Source organism: Camponotus vicinus, unplaced genomic scaffold (assembly GCF_025532165.1).
Source record: "Camponotus vicinus isolate PSW18456_S1 unplaced genomic scaffold, iyCamVici1.0 SCAF_1, whole genome shotgun sequence".
Taxonomy (NCBI): domain Eukaryota; kingdom Metazoa; phylum Arthropoda; class Insecta; order Hymenoptera; family Formicidae; genus Camponotus; species Camponotus vicinus.
In genome coordinates, this window is record NW_028141945.1 from 3,718,297 (window position 1) to 3,734,805 (window position 16,509).

At 34.8% G+C, this 16,509-nt stretch overlaps 1 protein-coding gene across 3 annotated transcripts in view; it reads right to left on the bottom strand.

The window, feature by feature from the left end:
* Nucleotides 1–16,509, bottom strand: part of Ror (tyrosine-protein kinase transmembrane receptor Ror) — a 264,893-nt gene that overhangs the window by 227,431 nt on the left and 20,953 nt on the right. Inside the window, exon 1 of one of the 3 annotated variants that reach the window (XM_083092616.1) lies at nt 13,537–13,692. The exons of the other annotated variants lie outside the window; for them this stretch is intronic. Within the exon in view, the coding sequence (XP_082948742.1) occupies nt 13,537–13,600 (64 nt within the window). The 5' untranslated portion in view covers nt 13,601–13,692. Of the gene's footprint in view, nt 1–13,536; nt 13,693–16,509 lie in introns of those variants that run through there. 3 annotated transcript variants of the gene reach the window in all.

The window sequence follows — 16,509 nt, forward strand, 5'->3', positions numbered from 1 at the left end:
TAAAGTGATAAAGTTAATTTATATTTAGAAAAAATTTCGTTTTAATTATTAAAATATCTGTTTTTTCCTACCTCTTCATGTATGCATAATTATACTAGGAATAAATTAGTTAACGTTATGCATGTTTTCGCACATGAATTACTCATAAATCATATCCCCGCTACTTGAATTAATATTTCGTGCGATTAATCATACCTCCAGCTGATCTCCGTATATTTATTCCGAATCGGAAAAAAATACACGAGCCATGATTTGCGTGTCTACACGTATACGATTATTTCGCGCGATAACGGATTTGGATTCGAGCTCTTTTTCTCGACTGTAGGTCGGAAGGCTAACGAACAGAGCCTTCAATAAGCCATAACGTAACAAATGGCGTTATGGCGATCGAATTTGCAATTAGTCGCGCGAGAGGCGAAAAGGGTTCGCGCAGTTGCAGTTAGCGACCAGGTGTTACACGCCCGGTATTATTTTCAGGGCGCTGTAACAAATGGCACCTGACTGAGTGCGCGATTAATCGCAGGAGACTCATTTAGCGTGCCTTTGAGAATTCGGGCCACCTTACCCAACACATTACAGATTCATATTTATTATTAACGAAATATATCACCTTGTTCTGAATGCCTCCTGATTAATTATCGTGGCGCGAATAGTAATGTCGATCCCCCGGGGACCATAAATCGCGCGCGCGATTCACATAATAGGGTAGAAAATGTATGTGCTTTATTTTATATATTTGCTCTCCTTCTATTTTAAATCTCTCTTTCCTTTATTCTTCTCATATAATTCAAACGTGACTTTAATTTAACACTGATTAAACATTAAACATTTTGAAATATTTTTTTATATTAAACATTTTGAAATATTTTCATGGATACGTAGGGGGAGTTCCCTTAGTAGCGAACACAAGGTTTTTTGTAGATAAATTAAAAAAATGTATTTTATTTCTTTTATATTTTGCATTAATTATTAGTTAACAATATTAGAAATGAGAATAAATGAACGGAATAATCAACTTTTTTATAATATAATATTTAAATCAGTGTCAAACTTTGGTATAAAATTTTGTACGATCTTAAAGTGGCGCCTAGTACCGGACATGGTTAAAATAGATCCCCTAAACACCGTATAATTTCAAAATAATTTATAATGATCACAAATATAATTATCAGAACACTCAGGGATATCAGCATATGCCTCGTGAGCCCATTCCTAGCAGCTGGAGTATTGAATTCAATCTTTTTCATTGTTCTCTAGACAAACTACACAGGTAGCGTCATCGTTTGTATGTTTAGATGTTAGTGTTCTAGTTTTCTTTATCTTCTTTGATCGATTCGTCTTTTTAAACTTATTTCTTCACAGACATGCAATACTGACATTTTTAGTATCTGGCAAGATTAGAACAAAATATTCTGTCCGAGCCAGGAGACAAAAAATGTATTAAAAAATAACGAATTCGTAAAAACTAGTTTACTTTATGCAAAAAGCACATAGATATTTGAAAACTATTTATCAAAATACTTCATAATACAAGAACACGTATTGTAGACAACAAATCTTCGTAAGTATGACCTGTTTCTAAATTATACAATGCAACGTTTTATCTTCAAACGCATCGATTAACAGTCCTCTTAGCTTGCGTATGCAAATCTGGAGTGTGTCGCATCCTGCACGTGGATCACTATACTTTCTCCGCCCTGTCACCGAAATTACCACCCGATCGCGTTTTTATTCGCATAAATATGACATATGTCCGGTACTAGGTGCCGTCCGGCGCTAGGGGAACTCCCCCTATACTGTTATAAATAGATATTTTACGTCGATTATCGAATAATACAAAATATTCTTAAGGTACTTAAACCATTGTAACGTTTCGTACAGTTGTAGATTGATAAGAATTTGATTTCTATTAGGATTCTGATTCTCTCGACAGTTCTTTTCGCTCCCTTACGCTTTTTTCGCCTCGAGCACTCACCCTAACACTCTATTACGATGCAGACACGCAGAAAGGAATCTCGAAAAGAAGGGTGTTCTTACCGGAATAAAAAAGCTATGGTACTCCTCGATGACCCGACTTTAAGCATTTCTTTTCCGGAGATTATGGTGAGATTTATCGAATCGGAAACAGAAGGCCCCAAATTGCGAAGGTGAGTCGCGGATGCTGTGTCACGTACGATATTTATGATTGCGTTCGCGTGCGTGAGATTCGGAGGATCGACCGAGACGACGAGAATTATGAGGCCGAGAAGGACAGCGCATTTCGAGCGGGCGTCGTGTACATAATACCGATGCCTCGATAATATTGGAAATTCTACCCGGTATAAAGAGAGACCAGGAGACGCGCGCGTCTTCGCATGCATATGTACGTCCATGCACACAAGCCAAGTATCGTCTACCACTACACTATTTCGAGGGAAGTAACTTTATATCGGAATATCGAGCCCTGGAGAGATCTTTCTCTCCTTAGATCAGGTCAAAGTTCTTCAAAGACGATGGACCTATCTACATCGCGAGCCATAAAAATATTTTTTACGAGAGCGATCACGTTGAATGAATAAATATGAATATGATGTCGTTTAAAAAATTACTATCTAAAACTCGATGATAATGTTCGACGTAAAAATACACATGCAAGCATTATATAAAATATTATTACATGCATTATGTAAAGAATTTTCTATTCTGTTTCTAATATTAAAAAAATGAAATTATTTATATGTATTTAATATCTCTTGAAAAATAAAACTGTTGAGTTGTTTGGAAAATTTTTTATTTCATATATATCTCATAAAAAAGACTAGAAAATTTCAAACAATCCAATACTTCGAAAAAAAACTACTCTCATTGCATAAAGAAAAAAGATGCAAATAAATTATATAAATATATAAAAAATATTTTTTCTTTCGGTTGAAAAAATTTTAATAATTGTAAATTTTATATTAAATCTATTAAAAGTTAACGTCGAAATATTGACATATTTTATATGTACAAATGTAAAACATTTATTCTTTCTCTTTTAGTTTTCAGTATTTAATAAAATGATCGAGTTCGCTATTTTTAATAAAACTTCGATATAAAGTTTCATAGCGAGGACAGGAATATAAGTCACCCGAGACATAAAAAATAAGCCGAAATATCGCGAAAGATGGACTTATCGTTAGTCTTAAAAAATCGGATGCTTCGCTGATGCTACTGGGATGGAAATTGCATTACCGCGATCTCGTTGCAAGTAATCGGAGATGTGTGAGCCGGAAAGTAATGCTGCGCGTTCGCGCAACGAAATATACGCTTCCATAAGCTCGTAAACGGATTTACGTTGATAACTCGCTACAGCCGGGCGAAGGATAAGGCCTATCCAGTTTGCCATTCGACAGGCGTCCCGGCAGCGAAATTGGCGATAGCACGTGTGCGGAGTACAGAAACGAAATCCAGGCAAAAGCGAGAGTTCTTAAACATTAGGCAACAGGATCGTATAAAAGGGACTTCACGCTTCGAATAGCGCGCCGGATGAATGGACAAGCCCTTTACGATAAAAGTCTGAGGGGGGGACGAAATTACGCGAACGTAAAATTCGAAGGAAGAATTGGCGGTTCGCTTCTCTCGAAGAATTTTTTATCAAAGGGAATGTGATCGAATAGATACACATTTTTCTAGCTTTCACGATCGACATTTACCAATGAATTGCACTATTCAGCTAATTTTGCGATACGAATAAAAATTTCCTCGTGTTTTTCCAGGCTCGGAATTACATCTTCGAATTAATACGTAATGATGGGAGACGTGGGAGAACAACAGATAACACGAGTCGGAAGTAAAACTCGTGAAATTTGTTCGGAAAACTCGATAAATACGCAGGACAGAACGAAGAAACGAAAGAACAAACTTGAGGATAACGGAAGAAACGGTTGGAAAGATCTGTTCAGTGGTTAACTTCCATTTAGCGAGGATGGAGCGAGAGCGCGGAGTAAACTTCGTAAGCGGTAAAAACCTACCGCGAAAAGGGGGAGAGAATTTCAAAAGGAAAGGTAAACCAAAGAGGTCCGCGGAGTCAACTCGATGGCGGTTTCCTCTCCTGTAGTAATTACTGGTTCTCGGATAACAAGTAACTACGGGAACGGTACTGTAATTTTCAGGAAAAAGGACTTCGAGGGTCGAACCACGGTATTCTCTTTCAGAACATTTTATTACCGAGAAGATTGTGCCCGTTGATAGACGTAACAGTATAAGAAGACAGAAAAAAAGAGAAAGAGAAAAAAGGAGAAGAGAAAGAAAGAAAAGTTACATACTATCATTTTATACAGACACACATCTTGATTAGTATGACGTTAATGTACCATGTGCAAAATTGTTGTAAAATACAATATTCTTCACGTAAATATTGTTTATATATTCTCTTGCAATTATAAGAAATTATAGTACTATTTTAATTTTTAGTGTATAATTTATTTTATTAAATAATTTTATTAAATTATTTTTATTAATTATTTATAATTTTTACTTATCTTTCTCTTTACACATCACTCTAATTTTTCAAATATATATAAATTGAGAGAATAATAAGATAAATAATAATTATATATTTGCTAATTAAATTTACTTAGAGCAGAATATATTTTTTTATTCGATTGTTCCATTTTTAGTACGTTAATTTTGGCCACAAAAAAGCGATTCATATATCAATGCTTATCTCGCTCAAGAGAGAGAACGAAGAGAATTTTATTTATATATTATTTTGTATCTCTTGATATGATTATGTCGGTGATATTTCATAATAATAGAAAAAAATTTGCGAGTGTCGAATACATTTAAAGGGGAATATTAATTATTAGACTGATCGGAGGATATCGTCTTCGATAATGGACAAGTCGAGCGATTAAAGAAGCACACGGTTAACATCGTACGCAGGCAATAAATGGAACATACGGCGTGACGCTATCACGTTGTCATTATACACTGCTTGATGCACTGTTCGCCACCCAAAAGGACCGCCGCGAGTCAAGAAGTCTACGATTTACAGCTCTTGATGGTCAGCCACACGAGTGGCACGGAGTAAGCTTTCTCGTCTCACAACACGAGAAAGAGCGATCAAACCGGTTTCACACGCGTGCACGAGATAACACGATCGCATATCTACTATATACGCGCGATTTCTCGTTCTCCTGTACCTAATTAAATCCAAGTACACATCCCGAATGTGTACGAAGCGTTAATGGCGTTATGTAAGATGGAGTTTGTCGGAAAAAGTTAAAATATTAATCGTTAATTTGTGTAACTTTAATTAAAACACCATTTTCTTGCGAGAAAGATTCAAATCGAAATCTAATAAATATGCTGTTTTTTAAATTAAATATTCGCATAAAATTAAAACGTTGCTTTTAAAATCAATAGAATAAATAGAAAAATAAATAGGACGGAATAATTTAATGCTTCGCATTGAGAATGAGTGAAAAATAAATAACAAGCGTTTTAAGCATATATATCTATCTGTGATTCTTACATTTTGTATTGTATGATATTTTACATACGTGTATAATTATTAATGTATCTTTTTATGTAAATAAATAATTGCATCTTGATACTGATAGACACCTGTGCTAGGGTTACTTGTATTTTTGATGAGATCTAAAAGCAGATACATCAAGGGTCTCAGTATCTTGTTCTGAAGTATCTATTACAGGTTTCATGTTCGGGTTTATGGGTAAAGTGAGGATGGCAATCTCATAGTCCTATAATCAAAGGATATATCCCCAGTAAGATGAAAAGCAGTCGATCGTTAATCAGAAAAATATTTAAATCTAACAGAATATTAATGTTTTGTGTGCATATGTATGTACATATGTATATCTAATTAATTCAATAATCATTTAAAAAATCATCAAATATTAATATTATTCGATACTTCGTAATCTCAATATCGCTTCTAACAATCAAAAAAAAAAAATGTTACGTCATAATATATTAATGGCAGTTTATGCAAATCGATGTAGATCGATGCAAATTAGGCTATAAGTAAATGCAAATTAATGTAAATCGAAACATCGATATTACCTACGTAATATCAAAAGGGGAAACATCAGCATGGTCATAAAGCTCAATACTCTAAGGAGAGCATCGTTGGTTTTGTAGTAAACATTCCTAGGGATATACGGCGGAGAAACGTGAATCACGGTGCCATTAACATACTCCATTGTACATACATACATAACACTTGCATCGTTCGAGTATCCGAGACTCGAGAGCCATACGCGTGCGTAATTATCCGCGTGAACAGTGGGTTCACGTATGTAAATGCGCTTTATATGCGTATGCATGGCTGAGCGTGTCGTTACTGCAAATTGCGTTCACGTACGGCCACGCGCGCACGCGTGTGCATGCAAGATTCGTCAATCGATGCGCACTTCCGTGTAATTATACGTGCTCTCGCGAGAATAGCCGCATCTACCGATTACGCTCGTGCACGCATACGCAAATGCATTTCTTCGTCCCACTTTTACTTATCTGGCATCAGAGGGTCAACAGACATTGATGCGGTACGTCCGCAAATTTAATTATTTTTACCATTAAAAAAATTTTTTCCTCGACATACCATACCCTGAGAAGATTTCCTGAATACGATTTCATATGCGTGCACTGAGAAAAATCGTTTGATTGTACCAACAAGACGTATCTGATAGAAGGCACTTTGGTTAAATCAAGCAAAATTTCTAATTATTAAGACTCGATTTTTTATAACGATTTTTTAGAACGTTTAATAGACTTTACTATAAGGAATTGGTTAATATTTTCTAATTGGATCTCTAAAATTTCTTATATTTTATTAACTAATCATGGACACGGTGCCATTTTTTTGTAAATTTAATATTATTACCAAGAAAATTTGGTAAATTTAACAGGAAAAAATTAATCATACTCATCTGGTAATTCAAAGGAATTCTGATTCGTCCATTTTCCAACAGACATCTGATTGAATCTACCAGATTTCTAATTAGATTTTTCGCAATCAGATTTTTTTCTCAGTGTGGTAAAAAAAAAGAAAATAAAAGTCGTCTAAAAAACTCGGTATCATAAAATGTATAACACACACACACACACACACACACACACACGAACATTGTATATATTACTTAAATTTAAAAAGTCGTTTCAGAGATTAGGAAAGGAGTGTATGCGCCGATAAGTGTGAAGAAGTTGCGTTTAAGAAGTCTGGGAAGTCCCTCGACCCTTTCCCTATATTTGCATATCTACACCTGAAGGACTATTTTATTCTACCACGTCCCTGGACGTTCCTTTCCTTTCTCATCAAGAAGCACTTAAAGGGAATATCAAGCGGTTTCGGGAGAGAACTCGTAACATTTATGAAGATACGCGGGATCGGAGAACCAACGAACGTGTCCGACGTAAAACAAGGATTATCTATCGTGTTGAAAATCTGTACACGAAGGCGCCGTTTAGATGAAAATGTAACACGCGATCTCTCCATCATCGAAATTATATTTTCTTAGACAATTTCCGGTGTAGACAAATCCGTAAAATATATTATACATCGTGCTAATCCAATAAAAACAGTGCATTTAATTTTGTGATGTGCTGTTCCGATAATACTTTATAAAAATTACATATACAGGGTGTTTCTTAATAAGTGCGACAAATTTTAAGATATGATTCTTTATCGAAAATTAAGGAAGGTTTTTTATATAAACATTAAAAAGTTCTAATAAAAAATTGAATAGGGGTTGCTAGTTTCATCCCCTTATAACAATACAGGAGGCTGAAAAAAATATTAATAAATAACCTTTTTACTAGTAGAAAATATCCATCTAATTTCATTTCCTTAACTTGTTCCAAATTTGAGAAAAAAATAAAAACCTAATTTTTACCCCCATTTTTGGAGGAGTGTAACTCCACAGGAAGGGATGTAGGAGTAGGTATATGTTTATATGAAAAGCCCCCCTTAAGTTTCGACAAAGAATCATCTCCTAAAATTTTTCGAACTTATTAAGAAACACCCTGTATATATAAGAAATCTAGAAAAGTTATATTTTTTTCAATAAAAGAGTTGGAATGTTTTATGGTCGCTCTGCACTATTATTTTTTCTGATCACGCGATTTAATATGGTAGAAACTCGGATACCGTTTGTCATCACTGATAAAGTCTGAAATATCAGCGTTTCAGACAGAATGTCGCTTGCAACATGCACACGTCCAGCGTCGATATCATTTTGAAGCATATAAACTCTCTCTTTCTCTCTTTGTTTCTTTTTCGCCGGCTCTCTCACGCTCCGGTGAGGTAGCCCTTTGTGAGTGCGCGTTGCGCGAAATTTGCGTTTTCGCACCGGGGCCCCGGATCTGATATCGGCCTGGACGCGAATGAATATTCACCGACGATGCCAAATGCTCGCGCTAGCGCGTGTCCTATCTCGACGCTGGCGGTATCGAAGCGTCCCGAACAAAGTGTCAAAAGCGCCCTTTGCGTCTGCCTCACCCATAGCGAGTTGGCAAACGACGAGAAAACGCCGCGAAAACATCCTGCCTCTCCCCCGCGTTCACCGCGGCACGATGCGTCGACGATGACACGACTTGTAATTAACCAGATGTACGGTCGTGCGGTGATTAACTTCATCTCGCGCGGAGCTTACTTTTACTTAGCTCCACGTATACGTGCGCGCGTTAAGCTCATCTGCTCCGCTCTCGGCTAACGCGATTTTTCTTCCTTTTCTCGCCTGCCCGACGTACCGTGTCGCTTTAATCATAGGCGCTAATGGATGTCGGTCTAATCAACCGTGATGACAACGAGCCACGATTGATTAAACTTGCGCCAGTGATATCAAGGGAAGTTCAGAAAAGAAGCGGAAGGAAAATTTAGACATCAGGATTGATTTAATTTTTTCCCAAAGCAAAGAATATTGATAACCAACTATATTACATCTAATTGAATAGCGAATATTAATTATTAATTAATTTTCAACTTAATTTTAACTCATAAATATATTTCTTTGATGAAACTATATGATTTTACTTATATTTCATTAACGATGATTATTAATCTTACTTTCTTCATATCGAGAAAATAATATACAAAATATTTTAAGGCTTGAATCTCTTTAATCACAGATTATTTAACCAACTTGATTTTTTAAAATAAAGATTTAAATATGAATAATGTCTCGATATAAAGTAAAAAGTTGCAGTAAAAGATGACTTCCCTTAATTTTTTCAAAGGAATTGATTATAAATTAGCTACAAACTCTATACATTATTAAAAAGGCATTCAATGCTTTGGAAATAACTTAATATATATAAACGAAAAAATAAAAATATAAAAAATATAAAAATAAAAAATATATAAACGAAAAAATAATGCGCGTCATTAATTAAATTTAAGTTGCAAATAATTAATAAGAAATATATGAACAACAAGATAGATAGAAATAAACAAGGTGATTAAAAAATTAAAACATCGAAAAAATATCGAAGTCAGAATTGATACTGATAATCGCTGTTTAACAAAGCATGAAATGTCTTCATATAAGACTCGGGACAAATTTATTCGAAAGTCTTTTAAAGCCCGTTATGATCGAACATTGACGTATTCGGAAACCCTCTGCTGGATTTCTCGGTCTCGCTCGAGAACTAATGCGTGCCGATAACTATACATCATAATATACGTCGAACGCTGTCACAGAAAACGAAGATCAAATGCCTTCACGGTCGATGTTGAGCTTAAAGAGCCGATAAAACGCGAAGCCTCATGCTAATGTCCACGACTTCTCGTCTCTCGATCGTGCACAAAGGAAAATATTTTTTTAATAGCACGCGATGTCTTCTCGCGATTACGGGCGGATTATGCTTAAAAGTCGATTAGCTCAGACAGGGAGAAAACGATTTCTGTGATGTCCTGGTGGTAAACGTATCTCGAGATAAAAAGAGAAAAAGAGAGAGAGAGAGGGAATCCTTAAAGATGGATTCTGCGCCCGACGTACAAGATGTAATCTCTAAAGAGACAAGGAGAGACCGCGAAGGAGACGAGACGAAAGGGAAGAGATTATGCCCGATCCCTTCGAGCAATCCTGTTAGCGTTAGCCCAGCGCACAGGCGAAGTAAAAGACAACGTCAGGAACGGGGTTCTCGCATCACCGTTACGTCGCGCAAGCTCTTGTAACAATCTTACTCTACCGTGTAATACGGTAAGAACATCATGTTACATGCTCATGTGACATATGCTGATTTATGCTTAGAGCTAAGGATCTCCTTATCTCTCACCATAATTTCAAACATCACATAAGCAAGTTTAATAACGCAATTATCCACTAAAACAGATATTTTTACAGTAATTATGTATTCTACTGTAATTATATTTTATACAGGGTGTATCTGAAATTATGCACTAAACTTTAGGAGCGTATTCTAGAGGTCAAAATAAGACTTTTTTTCTTATAAACATGGATCCGCAAATGAACCCTCCTCCGAGCTAAAATTCGAAAATGTGTGAAATTGACCAAACACCTGCAACGCAAATTTATTTATCTCTCAAGAGAGGGTGATAGGTAACGTCAAAACCAAGGTCAAATAATTTTTTTCTGAAATACAGCCAATTTTCAATTTTTTCCCCAAACTTTAGGGGTCTTTAGCTCAAAGGGGGGTTCATTTGCGAACCCATGTTCATAGCAAAAAAAGTCTTATTTTGACCTCTAGAATACGCTCCTAAAGTTTAGTGCATCATTTCAGATACACCCTGTATATCAATAGTATCGCAATTTACACTAAAAGAAATGAATTTAATTTGCACTGTACACATTTTAATTTCTAGAAAAAGTGAAGAATACAAAGTATTAAATTTAATGAATGATATATATGTGTGTGTACTAAAACTACTTGAAATATATATATGCTTTATATATAAAACTTTCCTGCTAAAATTGTATTGTAAAGTATATCCTATGTGCAAATATATATCAAAGTAATTGGTGCAAAGTTTGTCATCTCATTATCGAATTTTCGTCGGGAACGAATTTCAAGGAGTTTGAGCACAGAAAATATCTCGGTTTCCTGCCAGCGTCGCAGAGTTCAAGAGATATGCTGTAACACATCGATTTTACATTCTGGCAAACTGTTCGCATGAAGCGTCTGTAATTTTCTCAAGATGACTCGGAGAATAATGTAATAAAGTACATAACCTTCCGAAACTTTAGCTAACAGCAGGAATAATATATTAATACTATTCGCGTTACTATAATCATTTTATCGACAACCGTTTGCGATATACGATCAAACATTGATATCCATTTACTGAACTTTCATCTCTGTCATCTCGGATTGCATAATCCGCCATTATAACATGGTTAAACTCGATATTCCTGGTAAATTACAAGAACGCCGCGGGAAATGCATTTGCATTGGTTTATTATTCGAATCTTCGGGGAAAGCATCGTAATTGTTAAGCAAGGAAACTATATAAACGGGATAAATCTCGTACGCGAGGCAGCCACTTGATTCGCGAGCTGTGTCTGGCAAATCCAATTACCGTTGATAAAAGGAAATAAACCAGGAGCAACTTCTGATGCTGTATCAAGATAGGGGAAGAGGAGATAGCGCGTTTTGTCTCGAAAAAGAAATCCTCAAATTCAATACGTCCCCCATCGCCGTTCGCATCGGAAATAAGATTTTACTCAGCCAGAAACGCGATATCCCATCGTCAAGTAAGATAGAATCTCTCCCAGACGGAGAGCCGCAATTAAGTGCACGAATAATTGTAAACGCAATCCGCTCGCCACAAAAGAGAAATCCGACTAATTAAAGTGAGGTGTTAAAAAACCGATGAACGCAATCCGGCAAATTCGTACAAAGCGTCGCGGAAATTTATTAAATTATTCACTCTCTATTTTTTACACACACACACACACAGCGTTACTTATAAAAAAACTCTCCCTTTTTAATTTTCTCGATATTTTTAAACGATGCCGAATCAATAGATTCTCTCGTGTTCGTGTGTCAATACTATCTAGATATATTTTCTTTTAATATTCATTTTTCAATATTAATTATATCAATATTCTCTTCCAAATCAAATACAGCATATTTTATAAAAATTCGATTTTATATACCCGAAGATAGACTCATAAAATGGTTATTTTACGGTTTCGAGAATCCTGTTTAATTTATGAGTGACGTATGATTAATGGGTCTACCATGAGCAGCATAAAATATACAGTTATTCACCAGTTAAAGAGTATTTGCTTTTCATGCGGAAATAATAGATACGTACATATGTATTTATCGCACAAAATAATAAATATAAAAAGACATAACATGTGAAAGATGGATATATTTTGCTGCAATTAATCAGAAGTGATTTTATTCTTTATACGTTAATAATAAAATTTAATTAAATATTTTAATTGAAAATACGTGAAATAATAATTCATCTGTATATACGATTTGTATAATACGAGTCGGAAATTAAATTCTTTTCTAAATAATATCTCAAAGTTGATACGGTATGCCTCGAGACATTTCTACGATACTAATTTCACGCGAAACAGCTAAAAGCCTGAAGATTGAAGAACGCAAATGGCAATTTAATTAGCCGTAGCACTACAGGAGATGGGTCGGCGCAAGGGAAATTCCTTTTTTATGAGTTTAAGAAGAAAACAGCCGCGCATCTGCCGCCTCCGAAGCCCATGTATCAACGAACCGAAATCATGATTTCTTCATTAGAACGTCGTTGCTCGCATCGGAGCAGATAGTGATAGATATTTCATGAAGAATGGGATAAACAGACGCGGTAAGAATATAAAGAGGTGAACGAACGAAGGGGAGAAAGAAAAGGTAAGAAAGGACACAATTGATATTTTTTATCTACCGCGCGGAAATGTTATTAAGTTTTTAAAAAAAAAACGTATATATAATTTACAAACTGACAATTATTTTTCAACTACGGCGCAAAATACCGACTAACATTAACAAATCAATGTGAATTTTATGTAACGAGAAGACAAAATATCGTAACATCGTGAAAATCAAATATCGTGAGGGATAAACCGTTGAACAAAATTGTATATAGCCTATTTTTTTTAATAATGTCTATTAAAATTAATGCGACTAAAATCCCCAATCCACAAATTTCAATATCTTCAGCATAGGATGTTGGAGATCATTATTTAATTAATTGAGAATCACAGATTAACCATACTTTAGTCTCAACTTCACTCATTTAATTTTATAATAAGTCTTTTAAATATACATATTATAAAAATTATATGTATATTTTTAATAAAATATAAAATTTACTATGTCGGTATATGCTGGTGAATATCATATTATATATTATAAAACAAGATATGATGTAAAAAATATAGAATGTATGAAAAATACATTTATATTTTGACGTATTTTTAAAATAATTTTTGTGATATTAACGATAAATATTTTTCGATAATGTATTCACGAAAGAACGAGATTTATTATCGCCCAATCATGTCAACTCATTACATATGGATTAAATATGAAATTTAATTATAATCATAATTATTGACTCACCAGTCGATGTCTGTTTCCTGTTGTCATTTAATCGATTCGTCTTCCTAAACCTTCGATGATCCATTGCACATATACTCGAATCAATCGATTGGACATCAATTACTATCACTCACGATATTTAAAGTTCGACTGCGCGATACTTTTTTTCGACACTTCCGATTTATTTATCCAAATATTAAAAAAAACAAACTTACAATATTTGTACTTTTTCCCGACATTTACTTTACGCGCGATATACTTTCAATCGGATATCGATATATAAATATTATCGGCGAAACTTGTCATTCGCGTAATCACAGTAATAATCGCGCGATACTTTTTATTCGGCACTCCCGACATTTATACGCGATAATCCAGCATATTTTATTATTACTATTACTCTCTCGCCACACTTAAATACGATAATCGCACATTTCGCCCGATACCTTCTCTCGAATCCATCTACGCGTGATGGTTGTTATTCGGCAACTAAGGAGACGATTGTATTACAAGGGCGTATATTCATACATCCTCCCTCAAGGTTTTGTTTTCATTTGAATGTTTATATGCGTACATACGTAGGTTTCATATCTTACTGTGTAACGACGCGTGTCCTTTGCGAGTAAGAAAAACATGTTTGTTTTTTTGCGTATACCTGGCGAAAGATGATTTCGAAATACAATTATATTATTTTCTTAAATACTAAATGAGTATTATAATGTTAATAAAACATCAAACGTTCGCGTAAACATTTCTTTTCCCTTAACATGATAATATTTAGTAATTATTAATCAATCAATGAAGTTTGATAATCGTATTACGAATATTAATATTTTTTATATCGTGAATTACATATATTTAAAAAAATGCTTAGGTGATTTTTTCGCAATGAAATTGTATACACACGCTTATATATAAAAATTAATTACGCTTCAAAAGTGTAATATTAAATCGCATATCATTTGAATTAATGATCATAATTGGAGGGCGTTTTCATGATTTATTTGTAAATGTCTCCTACATTTATATATGAAAATTTAAAGCAAATAGAAATCTCTTTATTGAAATATACTTCTTGAGCCTGGCAATCTCGCGAAACTTTATTTTTAAATATACTTTTTACCAGAGAGAGACAAAAGCTACCGATAATTGTTTCAAGAAATAATTGCTGCTGTCTCTTAAAGCTTTGTTCCAGGCATCCTGTGTAATCGCTCCGTACAAATACCTGTCTACAGTTTAAACATCGAGAATAATATAAACCTGTAGCAAAAGCAAAAGATTTTTCTGAAAGCAAATTACGACTTTTAATTTTAAGATAAATAAATTATAATAATTTACTCTCATTGCAATGCAAACAATTGTAATAAAATTAAATGTTAAGTTCGGTGTTTCGACGTTTAATAATCTTGAAATCATCAAATATCGTCGAGAGAAACAATATGCGCGACATTCACTCCGCGCATTATTTTTTCAACACATCAATCACTTAACGAAAATTTAATCGGAACCCACGTGGGATTATATATTCATTAAACGACCACCATAGTAGACGCTCCCTGCGCTAATAATGATCGCAAAGCCACGAAAAGCTCTACGCTGCGAGGGTGCGAAGGGGTCTCCACGGTAACCGCGGGCAGGTCGACCGACACAAATTTAATATCTGGTAGTTCATAATGACACCCCTGGAAAATGAGCCTCAGACCAACACGACCCCCGCGCGCGCGGTTTATTTCCTACACGCCGTGTGTACGCACGCATGCATGTACGTACGCACACGAGCGTGAAACGCGAGCGCGAATTCCGTCAGGCGTGTTTTACGGGGGCGGTTTATCGGGGGTCTACCAAGGGGAAACTGTGGAAGGGCGGCGTCGAAAGAGGAGCTTCAGAAGAGCCGGGCAAAAGCGGCGTCTCCCCGGCAAAGAAATCATCGCGTCAGTATTATTATACCGCGCAATTAAAATCGAGATCGAAAGGAACCGCCTAGGGAATACCTTAATCACACTGGTATTCATGCATCTCCGTCGATTTCTCTCCGAACGACGAAATAACAAGCCGAGTTCCGACTTTGTCGTTTTGCAAAGTGCCTCTCGAAATCTCGAATGAGTGCGTCGAGGTCGAAATGCGAATGCGAATGCGTGCTGCGAGAGGCGAGAGACGCGAAGTTTCACGGTTTATTACGAGCTAAAATTGCAGGAGCATAGGGGAAGGTAGGAAAAAGGAGACCGGCGATACAAGGAGGGTTGATGTGTCGTTTGTTTCGAAGACGCGACGCGAGACTTCAAAGAGGAGACTTTTCTCACACAATTGCCGCCGTAATGATTTCGGGCGCGATCGAGAAGATAGCCAAAACCACCCGCTATGAGTGCTTCTCAGAATTCTTTTTCTTGTCGTAATTTGCGCAAAAAATCTCTTTATTTCTTTCAGATATTTTTATATATATCATATATTTTGATGTATATATATATATATATATATATATATATATATATATATATATATATATATATATTCTGATACATTTTATTATTTTTATTATTTTTATTATTTTATTATTTTATACATGTATATTTATAAATTTTATTTTTTCAATTATTTTTCATATTATCCGACACGTAAAATTACAAATATAATTCTGTCTCGAATTTTGTTGCAAATTATATATCGTGTAAAGTGAGCTTTGGAAATCTTTTTAATTATTTGCTTTAGACGTTTAAAAATTTAAATCTTTACTTAAATTTAAAAATATACAGATTTTGTAAAAAATTTTTATATCAATCAAATATTAAAAAAAAAAAAGATTTAACTTTTTTATAAAACACCGAATTTCTTGCCGACATTTTATAAAAAAATATAAGATTTTTTTTAAAAAGGCCGAATTTTTACAAACAAAATCTGTAATTTATATGTTTAATGACACACATATTTGAATTTCTTAACTAAAAACATCAATTAGAAAGTAATATTCCTAGCTTTCTAAGAAAATTACCGGTCTCG